The sequence below is a fragment of the Marmota marmota genome, unplaced genomic scaffold (genome assembly GCF_001458135.2).
Source record: "Marmota marmota marmota unplaced genomic scaffold, marMar, whole genome shotgun sequence".
Taxonomy (NCBI): Eukaryota; Metazoa; Chordata; class Mammalia; order Rodentia; family Sciuridae; genus Marmota; species Marmota marmota.
Genome location: NW_026000174.1, coordinates 21658397 through 21674729, shown reverse-complemented (window position 1 = coordinate 21674729; position 16333 = coordinate 21658397). Strand labels below are relative to the sequence as shown.

The window sequence follows — 16333 nt, the reverse complement described above, 5'->3', positions numbered from 1 at the left end:
AGTTTCATGAAATTAGTTGTTTTAATTTGTTTCTTCAGAGGTTTCTGACAGGTAGGGATGACATGAGGAATTTTCTAGGCAGAAGCAAGAGCATAAGCAAAGGTTCTCTGGAAATAAAAAATATGCTAAGTAGCAAATCACCCAGTTTGGATGGAGCATTGATAAAACAGGATCACGCAGGGCCTTGAGGTCATAAGACATTTAACTGTAGTTCTTAAGATATTGGAGAGTTATTGAAAAATTTTAAGTTGGGGAGAGAGATAATTAGTTCTTTATTTTAGTATTATCATCTTTGGCTATAGATGGAATGGACGCGAGGGGCCATGAGTGGAAGTTGGAAGACAGAGTTCATCACGGTAGGGAGGAAATTAGTGGTATGGTTTAGGGGTTTAGGTGACAGGTGGGCATGGGGAATAAGGGAGAAGGAGGACTTTGCAGTTAGTAAAAACGCGAGGGTGAGGGTACCCTTTAGAGTGACGGATAACCACGCGGGAGCTGCAGGTCAGGTCCGCCTTGCGCACCTTGACCCTCGCGTGACGCCGTCCGCGTAGCCCGCGGTTTGGTCGGGGACGGGCGCCGGCGCCACGGTTCCGGTTCCGGTTCCAGCTGTGACTGGAGTCTTCACCTGCGGCCACGGGGAGAGGCCACAGGGAGCCAGCCATGGCGTACTCCACAGTGCAGAGAGTGGCCCTGGCCTCGGGGCTCGTCCTGGCTGTGTCGTTGCTGCTGCCCAAGGCCTTCCTGTCTCGCGGAAAGCGGCAGGAGCCGTCGCCAGCTCCCGAAGGTAAGAACCAGCTAATTCCCAGTGCGCCGCCCGGCGAGGACCACCAGTGCTGCTTCAGCGAGGTGACGCTAGGAATCTCGGGCCTTCGCCCAGTATCTGTCAAACCCTTCAGAGAGGGTAGGGGAGACGGCGTTTGGCCGGTTCTGTGGGCCTCAGCGGGCGGCAGCCCAGTTCCACCTGCCCCCGAGAACCCCCAGTGGGTCTTCCACAGGAGTGGCCAGGAATGCACACGTGCCTGGGTCCCTTCCCCGGGGCCTCGAACGCGGTAGTTTGCTTGCAGATCCTTCGTTTTTCACTCAGTGGCTTGCTCAACTCAGTTTTTAATCATCTGTTCACGAGCTTTGTTTGGGTCAGTAGGGTTTCCTTTAGGGTTTGTGTTCTTTGTCGTGCTTTTGTAGAAAATAAAGTTAGTTGGAATCGGTGGTTTTTAACGTGATGTTGAGCGCTGTTTTTGTGCTTTTAAAGATAGAACTTGATTTTAATAAATCAAGTTTCACTTCCTGAGGGGTAGATTAGCAAAATACTACATCTCCTGTACTTAAATATTTGTTAATTGTTTGTTATTGGCATGATTGTGATATTTAAAAATCTGCCTGTTTGAATGCATTTGGGGGCTCTACAGAATCAATGTAAAGGCGTATATGCTGAAGGCTGGGAGAAGGAACCAAAACAAGTCTTCTTAGGTCATAAAGTTCTGCCGGTAACTTTTTCTTGTAAATCATCCCAGTAAAATCCTTGAGACATGATTTTAAAGTCTCTGAACACTTTCTCTAATGTTTAACTTGTTGACTGCTGGACAGCTCCTTTTGAACTGTAATCCCCTTTACTCTAATTTGTGCATGTTGGCTGTAGTTCCATCTTCCCACAAGCATCATTACAAATACTGTGCGTGCATAGCACTTAGCTCCAGGAGTGAAGGGCATGGTTTTGTTAATAGAATCTTTTTGATAGTCTTCATGCTTATAAGACTGCCTAGACTAGACTTCTGAAACATCTTTTCATATTTGATATTTTTGTCTTTATTGCAAAATTCAAAAGGTTTTCTCACTGTATCCAGTAACCTTGTCTGCTTAGAAGAAGAGTAAATTCATGATGACCCTGAGCAATGAAGATTCTTCTAAAATACTTGTTTTTACTGGTTTGGATTCCCATTATGGCAAATTATCTTTTGCAGGGGGTGGGGGTACTTACTAGTGATTGAACCCAGGGGCATTCAACCACTGAGCCACATCCCCAGCACTGAGCCACATCCCCAGCCCTTTTTGTATTTAGATTCAGGGTCTCACTGAGTTGCTTAGGGCCTCGCTGAGTTGCTGAGGCTGGTTTTGAACTCATGACCCTCCTGCTTCAGCCTCCAGAGTTGCTGAAATTAAGGCATGCACCACCAGGCCTGGCTGGTGAATTATCTTGAACAAGTATTATTGCATGTGAGTGGGAAAAACTCTTCTGAATATAATAGAGAGTCTAGAGTGAAAATTAGATATGGCTTCTTCCCCTAAGAACTCTAGTGCTGGTATCTTAGGAATTTGCACTTTCTGTTCTTTTTATTCCTGAAGTAAGCTCTTCCCTCAGCTTACTTCTTATCATTCAAGTTTCTGCTTAGATTTAACCTCTTTAAAGAGATCTTCCCTGATGACCCCAGATAAAGTAACTCTCTTTCCCTGTTGTTTCCTATTTTATTATGCTTTTTTTTCTCCCATATAACAGACATAATATGTGAGATGAAAGTTTCTTATTTGTTTACTTGTTTTTTTTCTTCCTTCTAAAATGTAAATTTTGCAAAGGTAGAGATTTTATCTTATTCATTTACTACTAGCACCTGGCTATAATGGGAAGTCAATAAAAACGTCTAAATGAATGTTTAAGATTGTGAAGCTACTAGTATTGTCAGTTTTCATTTTATATTAAAAACTACTAAGTAAAATAGACTAGGCAAAAAACTACCTTGAATGATACATGCTAGTACCTGAGGTTTGCTACCTAAAAATTCCTTTCCTAGTACATTAACATTTTTAAAGCAATGAATCCTAATCATTTTTGGGTTACATAAAATCTGATGAAAGCTATGTATTTTCTCTCTAGAAAAAAATGTGTACCATTTATGCATACACACAAAACTTTATCAATTCAGAGAATTCAAAGACCTGGAAGTCCTTGCTTTGAAGAAAGGGGCAGTCCCAATTATTTGGAAAGTAATAAAATTTGTTTCATTGTACTTTCATTTTTGTCTGCTGTGTGTAAAAAAAAAAAAAAATACAGTCCCCTTTCCACATGACAGCCTTTAAGAATGTTTTAACAAATATTATGTATACTATACATAGTATACACACAATGTACATACACTGTGCATTTCAAGAAAAACGAGGCAAATCCTTACCTCAAGGAACCTAAAGTTTAGTATAAGAAAATAGACATGGCATCAATTCAAATCTACGTGAGGAAGATACATATGTGTAAGGGTCCGTTTTATTGGGTTTTAACAAAAGTCTCATAGAAGAGGAAAGGTTTTTTTTTTTTGTAACAGCATTCTTGAGATCTAATTCACATATTCAATTTGCCTATTTAAAGTGTATGAGTTAGTATATTCACAGAATTGTGCAACCATCACCATAATCAATTTTAGAATATTTCATCATCTCTAAAGATTTCCTATACCTTTTGGCCATAGTTCCCCAGCTTCTCTTTGCTCTGTCTCCAGCCCTGAGCAATCACTAATATACTTCCTATCTCTGTTAATTTGCCTATGATATTTTGTAACTGGCTTTTTTAACCTAACATGTTTTCAGGGTTCCTCAATGTAGTATATATTGGTACCTTAGAATTGACAGTTCCCCCCTGTTTAACTCATAGTCATCTTCTTTGATAGAGAGCATAGAAGTGAAGAGTAAGAAGTTCTGCTTTCTCAGCAATTACATTTTATTATGGGGTAAATTGGACTTTTTCTCTGAACATCACTAAAAATACCTCTTTTACTCTTGCTAGCTTTTTTGTAAATCTTAGTTTATTTTGGACCTTGGCCTTCTCTTGTAGCTTTTCCAAGTCTTGTCACTTTTTTGTGTTGATTATGTGTTTTTCTGTTCAACATTTTCTGTGCTTTTACAGGAGTTATCTGTAAAAGCACAGAAAATGTGCTTTATTTCCCCCCTTTTCCTGTTTGAAAATTTTTGAAATATCCAATCAGAAGTGCATTTTAAAAGTTTTCCTCTTAAGAGTTTCTTGCCATGGAATGTCTTGTTTTCAACACTTTCTTCTGCCTTCCCAGACCCTATTCCACACAACTCCTACCTTTGTTGCTACAAATACTAAGATGGCATGGTTTCATTCTCTTAAAGTCCTCCTTTCATTTTATCAACCATTTTGCTCAGAGTAGCAGTTCCTCTGCTTACCATATATACCTTGAGTGGAATATAAAGTATGTCAGCATGTTAAGTCAAAAACTTGTCACTTGTTCCAGGGTTAGCTGAATGAGACTTTGAATAGGTACCAAGGTAGTTGATGTCTTCCAAGATGAGAGTGTGCTGCTTTTATGTTATAGTTGGCTTCAGGAGAGTCCTATCTACCACCTGCACTGGGCTGGGAGCCTTTTGTGTTCCCATAATCACATATCTTGGCATCCCTCCTGTTCATGTTTTCCTGTGAGCACCTCACTTTGAACACTTAAGAGTTCCTTTTCTATCACTTTCCAGTGGCCTTGTTCTCCTGGAATAGCTCATACTCTTTTGTCACTATGTTCTTATCAAGTGAATCCTATGTTACTGAGTTTTGATCTCTCTGAGCTATGGAAATACAAAGGCACACTTATGTATATGTGTTCATACATATATAATAACACATATACATAATTCTTTGTTGTCTTAAATTAACTCCCTATATATTAGCCAATAAGTGCCTGAGAACAAATTATTTTTTTTTCAAATGTATTATTTTGGTTCCTTAACGTTTCTTTTTTCCTAGTGAAACATCAGATCTACTCTAAAGGAATGTTCAAAGGAGAAAGAGATTAGAAAATTATTTTGATTTCAAAAGATCATTTTCCTCTTAATATATTATGTAAATGAAGAGAAAACAGTGGGAGCAGTTTGAGAACTTGTAAATACATTAAATTAGGCATTTTTTTCCAAGAGAATAGTAATGATCAGTAATCCCCATTGCCATTTTCTTTTCTAGAAATTGCAAAATTGAAAACTGGCAGCATAATGAGGTCAAACAAACAACAACAAAACAATTATTTTTTAGCCCTTCAAGTGACTAGGCTGGATCTTGAGGCAACAGTATAATTTATCCAGTCCAGTTCAACAAATTCAACATGCAAGACCCAAAGTATGCTCTGTGGGAGAAACCCAAACATAATTAAAACACTAAACTTTTATTCAATAAGTTCTTAGTTCATTTTGTCCTCTGACTAGAGACTACCAGGAACATACCTAGTTGAACATTTTGGGTTTAGTATTTGTTGCAGTAAGGGAAAATGCAAACCATTGAGAATCAGAGGGCATTTCAGTAAGACAGTTTTAGGAAAAACCTTACAAGATTTAGGCTTGTTAGGTGAGTTTGAGAAAGATTGGGGCTTTGCTCTAAATTGGATGAAGTGGGCCAAATTCTGTGACTGGGTATCTTTTTAAGTGTTTTTTATTAGTGCATTATAGTTTTACGTAACAGTTGAATTCATTTTGACATAATCATACATGCATGGTACCTCTTCTTTCTCCCCCCTCCTCCATTCCCCTGTTTTCCTTCTTCTACCTGGGGAGATGGGAAAGAAAAGAGGAGAAAATGTGGAATAAATTCGACAAAATTATACTACATGCATGTAAAAATATACTGCAGTGAATTTCATCTTTGTGTGTTTTTATAAAGCACCAATTAAAAATAAATAAATAGAAGGAAGACCAATAGAGTAGAGGATGAGTATCTTAATAGGATTTGTCTTAAGGGAGGACAGACTAGAAAAAGGCTAAAGCTATAATTGAAGAAGTGACAGTCACTTATTTAGCACTAGGGGATGTTTGTAGCTTGGACAATATTCATGTTTTGTCTGTGTTCAGACAGAGTGGTCTTTTTTTTTTTGTTATCCATCGTGTCACAGAATGGCCCTCTTTGATTTTGATATGCTGAAATTCTTTATGAATAAAGGAATTTGACAGGACCTAGCTGTGAGTGTCAAGCCACTTCATAGCTAGGATCTTAACCAATGACTAACTGAAAGGATGGTCATTCTCCTTCGCTCTGCTGCCTTCATTCTGCTGCAGCATAGCTTCTTGCTGTGTTAGTGGAAACCATTAAAAGCCTTTGATCAGAGAAATGACAAGACCAGCTGGAATAATGCTTGACGATTACTCTGGTAATAAAACAGTGATAGGTAATGTATACTGAGTCCATGAGCTAAGCCCTGTGCTAAGTAACCTAGACACATGATCATCTCTCTCAGTAATATATTGAGTGAAGTGGTTGTCAGGAAGTTGATAAAAGATGAAAAATGAGCAGACAACAATGTGAGTTAGATAGAAGCGGCATAAAAGGAGATGGAGCCCTTGGAGGAAACTGGTGAGAAAGAGGCAGTCAGAGCTCTTATCCTTGCATATACCTTAAGTAATGTGGAATTAAATACAGCCTCTACAACTTCTTTTCTCTTAACTTCTACATATGAGAGAAAACAAGACCCTGACCTTCTGAGTTTGGCTTATTCCTGCAAATGACGTAATTTTTTTTTTTTTATGACTGAATAAAACTCCCTTGTGTCTATATATCACATTTTGTTTATCCATTTATCTGTTGATGGACACCTTGGCTGGTTCTGTAGTTTGGCTGTTGTGAATTGTGCTGCTGTTGTAAATATGGATACGCATGTATCACTATAGTATGATGACTTTCATTCTTTAGGATAAATTCCAAGAAGCGGTATAGCTAGGTCTTATGGTGCTTCCTTGCCTAGTCTTTTGAGAAACCTCCACACTGATTTCCATAGTGGTTGTACTAATTTATACTCCCACCAACAGTGTAAAATGTGATTTTTTTTCCTCTACATCCTCTCCAGCATTTATTATTGTTTTTATTCTTGATAACTGTCATTTTGACTAGATTGAGATGAAATCTCTGTGTAGTTTGACTTGCATTTCTAGTTATTTTGAACAGTTTTTCACATATTTGTTTCTTCATTTGAGAAGTCTGTTTAATTCATTTGCCCATTTAATAATTGGGTTGTTTGATTTTTTTTTTGGTGTAAAGTGTTTTTGAGTTCTTTATATATTCTAGGTATTAACCCTCTGTCATAATAATAACTAGCAAAGATTTTTCTTTCAGTCTATAGGTTCTGTCTTCACATTCCTAATTGTTTCCTTTGCTGTGCAGAAACTTTTAAATTTGGTGCTATCCTATTTATTCACTCTTGGCATTATTTCCTGAGCTTTATATTGCCTGTTCCTAAAAGCTGGAATTCTGACCTGAATTGTCTTCTAGGAGTTGCATAGTTTCTGGTCTAATTCCCAGGTCTTTGATCCATTTTGAGTTGAGTTGATTTTTGTGTAAGGTAAGAGATAAGGATCTAGTTTCATTCTTCTACATATGGATAACCAGTTTTCCCAGCACCTTTTGTTAAAAAGGCTATCTTTTCTCCGATGTATGTTTTTAGCACTTTTGTCAGGGATCTGTCAAGGACTGTAGATGTGTGGGTTTGTTTCTGTGTCTTCTATTCTGTACTTTTGTTCTATGTGTCTGTTTCTATGCCAGTACCATACAGTTTTTGTTATTATAGCTCTGTAGTCTAATTTGAAGTCAGGTATTATGATGCTTCCATCTAGCATTGCTTAAAAAAGGCTTTGAGTTGCTTTGGATATTCTGGGTCTTTTATTTCCAAATGAATTTTAGGACTTTTTCATAGTTCTGTGAAGAATGTCTTTGCTATTTTCATGGGGATTGCATTGAATCTTTATATTGGTTTGCTTGTATGGCCATTTTAACAATATGAATTCTGTCTATCCATGAACATGGAAGGTCTTTCCATCTTCTGAGTCTTCAGTTTCTTTCTTCAATTTTATTCTGTAGTTTTCATTGTAGAACTCTTTTACTTTCTTGGTTAGATTTATTAGTAGTTATTTTTTTTTTTTAGGTTATTGTGAATGGAATTGTTTTTCTGTTTTTTTTTTTTCTCAGCAGATTCATTCTTGGTATATTAGAAAGCTATTGCTTTTTGTAAGTTGATTTTATAATCTGCTACTTTGCCAAATTTTTAAAAAATTTGTTCTAGCAGTCTTTTGGTGAATTTTTTTAAATCTTCTAAGTATAAGACATATCATCTGCAAATAGTGATAATTAGACTTCTTTTCCTATTTTTATCCCTTTTATTCCTTCTCTTGCTTAATTGCTGTGATTAGAATTTCTAGCACTTTCTTAAATGGGAATGATGAGAGTAGACATCCTTGTCTTGTCCCAGATTTTAAAGGAAATGCTTTTGTTTTTTCCCATTTACTATGAGATTGGCTTTGGGTTTTTCATATTTAGTCTTTATGATGTTGAAGTAGATTCCTTCTATCCCTAGTTTCTTTAGTGTTATGATAAAACAATAAGTGGGTGTTGAATTTTTTCAAAGACCTTCTCTGAATCTATTGAGATGACTAAGTGATTTTTGTCCTTAATTTTGTATTTGTGTGATAAATTACATTTATTGATCTTGCATCTCTGGAATAAAACCAACTTGGTCATGTTGTATAGTCTTCTTAATGTTTTTGAACATGATTTGTTAATATTTTGCATTTATTAAGTTCTTCAAGGATATTGGTCTGTAGTTTTCTTTCCTTGGTGTGTCCTTTGTAAGAGACTTTTTGCTGTTTTTCCAGACCCTAGGTTAATCCCCCTCAAGTACCTTTCAGATTATATCAATTTCCTGAACAATGTTCTGTGGTAGTAGAGTTATACTCCACATAAGTTAGCATTTAAATTTCTTTGCACTCTTTCAATCCTTACTTTCCTCTCCTTTTGTTACTTCCCTAAATGGAGCCAAATTAATTTGGTATTTAACCCTACTTATTGGTTTCTTTGTTCTCAGTCTCCTTATTATGTACTCTCTTTTCTCCTGGTGTGCCTTAATTTCTCTGCTGGTCTTAATCTCTCATTCCCTTCAATGACTGACTTATTTTGACTCTTTTTAAAATTACACTTTTGCATCCTTTTAACATTTAAACATTTAGTTTGTCTAGATATAATAAAGTCCATGATACCCTGCTCTTGATGCTGATCTTTTTTTGGACATGCGGCTTTATATCATTATTCCATTTGAGAACTATTATTTCTATATTTTTTATAGATCTCTTTCTACCTGTGGCAGAATCTTTTTTGGGAAGTGTTGGGGGGTACAGGGGATTGAACTCAGGGGCACTTGACCACTGAGCCACACCCCTAGCCCTGTTTAGTATTTTATTTAGAGACAGGGTCTCATTGGGTTGTTAGTGCCTTGCTGTTGCTGAGGCTTGCTTTGAAGTTGCCATCCTCCTAAGCCACTGGGATTATAGGTGTGTGCCACCATGCCAGGCCTGTGGCAGAATCTTGAACATAATAAATATTAAATAAATATTCATGGCTGAGAGATCTAGAAAAGTTTATGAAAAGATGTGTAATATTTAGCATCATTTTTCTTCAGTTTTAAAAATGCAAAGTTATGCCTTTTATGTCATTATCTGGTTTTAACTTCTTATTTTTTTAATTTTATGCCAGGTTTTAAAGACAGTGTTCTCAATACAGTAAAATGAAATTTGACAACATATTACTATAAATATTAAATTTGGTTTATTGAACACTAGCTTTTCAATATATCAGATTCTCTAGAGAGAGGTTATCTTCCTGTATGCTTGCTATGCATTTTTTTTAAAGGAGTAATAACCTTAAAGTGTTCTCACTATGTGATAATAATAAGATCTTCCACAATTTAAAAGAGACATAGTTACCAACACTCAGAATAAGAGATGGTGACTTCATGGTTTCATTCTTTGTCCAAAGCTGTGCTCCTGTTGCTGACTCATTCTTAAATGAAAACATTTCTTTCCATAATTTTCATGTCATCCAAAGTCAATATTGGGAAGGAAAGAAGGATTATTAGAGTGCAGCTTGGGTGAGAAGGACATAGGCAGAAAGCAGCTTCCAAGATCAAGAGTTAGCTGTCTTGCCTCCCTGCCTTTCTTCCTCCCTTCTTGCCTCCTTCTTACCACAAGAGCAGAGAATTGGCTTGAAGATAGTCCTTAGTTCTTAGCACTTCATTAACTTTGTCAGTATAAAGTTATTTTCTTATGCTTTTAACCCTTTATCCTCAAGCCACATATTCATTCCTTTCCCAGCTCAGATGTATCCACTCCTATATGTTTTATGTTTTGGCCTACATAATTTGCTTGCAGGATATATAATTATGTGTGTGTGTTCAGTCTTACATATGGTATTTGTTATTTTTACCAAATCAGTATATTTAGCAATTTTTAAAGATGTGTTCATATTTATAGGCACATCTAAAGTGTGATTTCTAAAAGCTACATAGAATTATTTATTTATATCCACTCCATGTTGATTTTCCATGCTCCCAGTATGGAAATCAATGTTACTTCAAGCTCCTGCTGCATTATCATCACGGTGAACACTCTCACACAGGTCTATAGTATGTAATTTGCATATATATAACCTTATTTGAGAATTTCTTAGGGATTTATTCCCCAGAGAGGGATCACGGGATCATAGCGCCTATACATGCTTAATGTCACTAAGTATAAATAGATCACTTAGCAAAGTGGCTGTATCGGTTTATATTCTTACCCACAGTGCATTGAGTTCTTGCCTCCCCACATCTTTGCTAACTTTGCTATATCTACCATCCTAATTTTTGCCCTTCTGGTGGGTATAAAGTGCTGTACCATTATTTTAATTTGCATTTTACTCATTTGCTTTACTCTGAATTTAATCATCATTTTATATATTGTTAGCCATTTAGTTTTCTCTTTCTGTAAGTTCCCTATTTGTAACTTTTGTCCATTTTCTGTTGGGTGTCCTATAATGTTTATGTTGAATTATAGACTCTACTTACATCCTATAGAGGAGTAATCCCTTCAGTTTTAAATGTTGTAAAATCTTCTCCTTATCTTCATTTTTCTTTATTCTATTTATGACCCTAAAGTTGAATACATGGGAGATTTAATAGGCCAAGTATTGAACTAGCACAATCATTTATATTCACATGGTTTGTTTAACTCCAGGGAAGGCTGAAAAATATGGTTTAGCTTTGGACCCAGAAGGAAGAGAAAATGGGTTTGGTGAGCAGCCAGCAATTACCATACCATATTGATATCCTTTAATCAAGTTCCTTTTTTCCTTTTTTTTTTTTTTTTTTTGATACCAAGGATTGAACTCAGGGGTACTCAACCACTGAGCCACATCCCCAGCCCTTTTTTATATTTTATTTAGAGAAAGGGTCTCACTGAGTTGCTTAGTGCCGCACCATTGCTGAGGCTGACTTTGAACTCCTGAACCTCCTGCCTCAGCCTCCTGAGTCACTGGGATTATAGGCATTTGCCCCTGGGCTTAACTTTTTTTTTCTTAAAATTGTGTTAGCTTCTGTTATTTGTACATCATTGCATGAGGTATTTTAATAATAAATGTATTTAAAATAGTAGAAGAGATAAAGATCAATTAATTTGTTTTCTCAGGAAAATTGGGCCGATTTCCACCTGTAATGCATCATCACCCGGCACCCTCAGATGGCCCAACCCCTGGGGCTCGTTTCCAGAGGTCTCACCTTGCAGAGGCATTTGCAAAAGCCAAAGGATCAAGTGGAGGTACTGGAGGAAGTAGTGGAAGAGGCCTGATGGGGCAGATTATTCCAATCTATGGCTTTGGGATTTTTTTATATATACTGTACATTCTATTTAAGGTAAGTGGAATCATCTTAATTATATCATATTTTATGAGAGAAAATCTAATATTAGTCTAATAAAAATCATCTACATTTAAAACTCTTTATTTAAAGTTTATCAAACTCTTTCAAGTCCATCATCTCTTTAAACCTTGCCTCCTCTTTGAGATACTTAGGATAGCCATTATTTCAGCTTTACCGATGAGAAATCTTGGCTCAGAACTCGAGTGCCCCACAGTTTACAACTAAAAAGGCAAAACCAAGACTTGGGCCTGGATCTTCCAGTTTCTAGTCCAATGAGCAATGTGGTTCAAAGCCAAATTAAAAAAAAAAAAAAAAAAAAAAAAGGACTGAGTATCTTTACAAGCTGAAGTCTTTAACAGCTTTATTCTTAGGGTTGGCACAGTGATTTCCAGGTAGCCACTGTGAGACCAAATAATGATTGTACTAATATGACTTTGTTTTCCTTCTCCCCACACTAATATGCCATTGTTATTTTTAATATCCTCTCTAGTAATTCTCCTAGGACAGAACTATCTTATCTTGAAACTGAGCTTGATATTTCCTAGTTCTGGGGAGACATGGTGTGGTCTTTTAAAAAGAGATTTCCAATTAAATTCCACCTCCGGGCAGGCTTTTGTAGGCCACAGTCCTATGCACTATCAAGTAGAGACAGAAGCTTCACTTTGTACTCCTAACTAGAGTAAGATTAGGTGATTTGAGTTTCTTCTTGCCCAGGAATGCTGCACACTACCAGAGTTGATTCTGCAAGTATGCCCCTGGGGTTTAGCATCCCCTTTAAGATAAGCATGGGCAAAGCAAATGACCTGTTGGAAGATTTTTTTTCCCCTGTACCTTAATAATATTTACTTGGGTACCTTCTCAAATCTCTCAGTGGCTTTTAAAAAAAGATGTTTCTCTGATACTGCTACTTCATTTGATTTCTGACTTAATTTTTGTCTCCCAACCTTTTTTTTTTTTCCCCATTTAATATGAGGGTTCCATGACTTTGAGGTTCTGAGCTGCTGTTGATGTGCTGTACCTCCTTCAATTCTCAGCTCTCAAAGGGGAAAACTGCAGAGGATCGGAAATGCTCTAGTGTCACACCTGGAAACACCCACAGGAAAATTAGTAAGTGTCTCTTCTCAATAAATTCACAGGTGTTATTGAGTCAGACAGCAGTAATATAGTCAGAGGGACAATCTATGGTATGTCTTAACAGCATTTCTCAAACGTTGTTCCAAATTCATCTGATGTTGTTTTTATCTTAGCTCTGGGAATTCTCAAAAGTTTCCTTATTGATTTTTGGGCTTTTAAGGGAAGGATGCTACAGAAAGTACAAAACTGACAGTTTACTGTTTTATTGTATTGGGAAATTAGTATTTCACATTTGGAATGAGTTACTTCTCATTTCCATACCTCAAAATATTGGTAGCAGATACCTTTATTTCACAGAGAGGATAACTGAGGCAGAGAAATCACATCATTGTCCAAATCAGTTATTAGCTCTAAGGAAAGAGTGAAGATTTGAGGCTCTTGAAACATAATCATCAAATATTTATTGCCAAACTAGAGTATTCTGTGCTCTCTAGGGAGATGAAATATATATATATATAGCATAACTTTTTCCTCTAAGAATTTATAGACTAGAAAGGATATCAGGAAAAATAACCTGTGAAAAGTTTAGAAAGAAGGGACTTACCATAAGCACGATGGGAAATCAGTTTGGGTGGCTGTGAAGGAGCAATCAGATGGCTTGAGTAAGATATTGGCAAATACAATTTCTTGAGCTTATGGAGGTCTAGAGGGTGTTGATGTACTACAGCTGTGGGAAAGAAATCTTGAGTAGATTAAGACCAGACTGCTACTTTCTCCTTTGAATAATGAAGCCTCATCAGACATTTTTAAAGAAAGGTATCAGCAAAATGAAATGAGGCTGAGCCACAGAGGCATCTTGCTTAGTCCATAAAGGCTTTGGATTCTCCGGGATTCTCTGTGAAATTAGATATCTCAGTCATATTCTTCATCCTTTTTGGAAACTTAGTCAAGGAGTCTTTGAAGAAAGCAGCTATATGTTTTTTAAGAGAGATAGTGATGATAAATGTATCAGTAATTTTTTTAAAAATTTGCTCTTTACAGAGTAGCAAGTTATATATCTTGTCACATAATGCATTTGAGACAGAAGTAGATCAAATGAATTTATAAGAGCAGCTCTTTTGTAATAATGGTAATAGTTTAATATAGCTTCTTATCCTTTAATTTTGAATCATGCAGGAAAAAAATAACCTAATAAGCACTATGCCCTGTAGACACTTTATAAATGTTAACTGTATGCATGAGAGTTTGTTCTAAAAGCATTAAAAGGCCTTTGAAATATTATATTTATAATGACCTTCTCAATATATTTGGGTAAGAGAGTACTCAAGTATGAAATAGAAAAAGTAGATTACCTACATAATGAATAGCATTTCATTTAGCATTTTATTTTCCTACTGCATTAGAGTTTATTTCACATATTGATTAAGTGATTTATTTTTTCTCTTCAATAGATATACGTATTCCCAACTGACCCTGGTTGAGAAAAATTGCATCTGGGAATCAGAGTTACATAGCATAGCATGCTCTTTATCCAGATAACCAAGGTAGAAAACTTTGGGCAGAGGTTTTAGCACTGGTTGAGGAGTTCTTCTTTTTTGATGAAGTCTAATGTTTAAACTGTTTTCTTACAGATATATTTCAGACCTTACTTACAGATAAAATAGTACTTATTTTATGTCTTAACTCCTTTTCAAAAGTACATTATAGCTTTTGTACTTTACCCTTAAACATCATTTAGATCACAAATGTATAGTTATCGTCTCTGTTTCTTCTTGTGTGGCTATGTAGGGGTATGTTTTCACTCCTGGGTATTTTCTTTAGTTTTTCCTGCTATATCACTATTAGAGAGTGATTTTATTCACCACTCACTAAACATCTATCCTATAGATCTTTGTATATAGACCTCTGTATTCTTTTTGTACTGATTAGATTAACTGGAGAGACTCCTGGTCTCTCTGAGTCTCAGAACCTGCCTGGATTACCATAGTGTCATGGTTAGGTTTTTCATGAAAGGGTTTAGGGAGTATACAGTTGCTGGTTCTTAGATTGATGCTTGTTTTGCAGCTAATTTTGAGCTTGTTCAACTTCAAGAAAAACTGAAGGAGACAGAGGAAGCCATGGAAAAATTAATCAACAGAGTGGGACCTAATGGGGAGAGGTAGGTTTTCATCTAATAGGACTCATTTCCCATTTAGAGAATCAATTAAAATTTTTTTTCATTTCTTTGATATATGGACCACTTATTTTCATTTTGTTTAATTGTCAAATTATTTGTTATTTACATAATCTTGCTGAACATTTCCATTTTCATACTATCGAGCAACTTGTTTTTATGAGTTTAGTGTGTCACAAATTATTGTCAGAGTAAGGAAAAATGTGAGTAAATCCTAAAGGATAAAATAATCTGTCTTTAAGAAAGACAGTTTCCTGGCTATCTTAAAAAAAAAAGTGTAATTTCAATTAAAACCAGATTGTCGAATATTGTTTTTTCTGTTTGAGACCAGATGACAGAAGAGAGCAACTATCATCACATTAGACATTTATTTGTGTTTTGTGTTGACTGACTGCCCATAGAGAATTAGACATGTAAAATAGGTGTCAAGAACCATACTAGCTCTTTAGGATGCCCCACAGAGAAGGCACACTCCTCTTGTTACCTTGCTGGCTAAGGATCTGAAAAGGTGGCTGCAAGAGGTTGACAGAAGTGGCAATAACTAAGAATATATGGATGTTGGAAGACCCAGGGCAGAAAAACTGGAATGTGAGATTAAGGACAAAGAGGGATTCTGTTTCATCTAGGCCTTCTAACAACAATGTTGGAAGAACTTTGGGGTGAGTGCAAAATCTCATGCAGGAGGATGTATCAAAGGTCCCTTCTGCAGCTTCAGGGGCACATTTATGGAGTCTTTGCCCCAGGAAATTGCTGGTGTTCTACCTTACCCTTCTCTTTTCCATTCTATGTGTGTTGGGGGCAGGGAGAATATAGATACATTGGGGATTGAAAACACCTTACACCTAAGCTATATCCCCAGCCCCCCACTTGTCATTCTTGATGATACTAGTGCCCCATGTCCCTTTTTCAGCTCACTGGCCCCATCTTTGGCTGGATAGATGAGTGGCCATTCTTAGGTTGCAGACTTCTGCCTTGGCATTTCCCTATAATATCTATAGTGCTGCCAAAATTATGTTTTTGAGAATGAACCTTGCCTCAATGTAGGCCCAGGAGCCTTGACCTTCTTGTGGTCCAGAAAGCAGTATTTGTTACTATCTAGAATATTCTCTAAAGTAGTATATATACAATATATCTGTGTGAGTATATAAATAATAGTTGACTTTAACTAAGTACTTACTAAAGACCATGCTGTGAGGTAATTGTTTTATATAAATTATCCAATGTATGATTGTTTGTATGCATAACAAAACTAATTACACGTCAGTTATATTTTTCTGGCCTTTCTATCCTTACCCGATTGCTTCCACTCACAGTTACCCAGGCTTTAATAGACCCTCATGCCCTAAAAAAGAAAAAAATTTTACCTGGGCCATTGAAAATCCCATGCCACACATAG

At 36.5% G+C, this 16333-nt stretch overlaps 1 protein-coding gene across 6 annotated transcripts in view; it reads left to right on the top strand.

Moving 5' to 3' along the window:
* The first annotated feature begins 568 nt into the window (after positions 1-568).
* The window catches only part of Ric3 (RIC3 acetylcholine receptor chaperone), a 35780-nt gene continuing 20015 nt past the window's right edge, over positions 569-16333 (top strand). The window contains exons 1-4 of one of the 6 annotated variants that reach the window (XM_015477599.2): positions 569-784; positions 11461-11684; positions 12725-12797; positions 14829-14922. In XM_015477599.2, coding sequence (XP_015333085.1) covers positions 661-784; positions 11461-11684; positions 12725-12797; positions 14829-14922 — 515 coding nt within the window. In that variant the 5' untranslated portion in view covers positions 569-660. The other 5 variants (XM_015477601.2, XM_048788283.1, XM_048788284.1 and 2 more) reach the window with 5 other exon arrangements.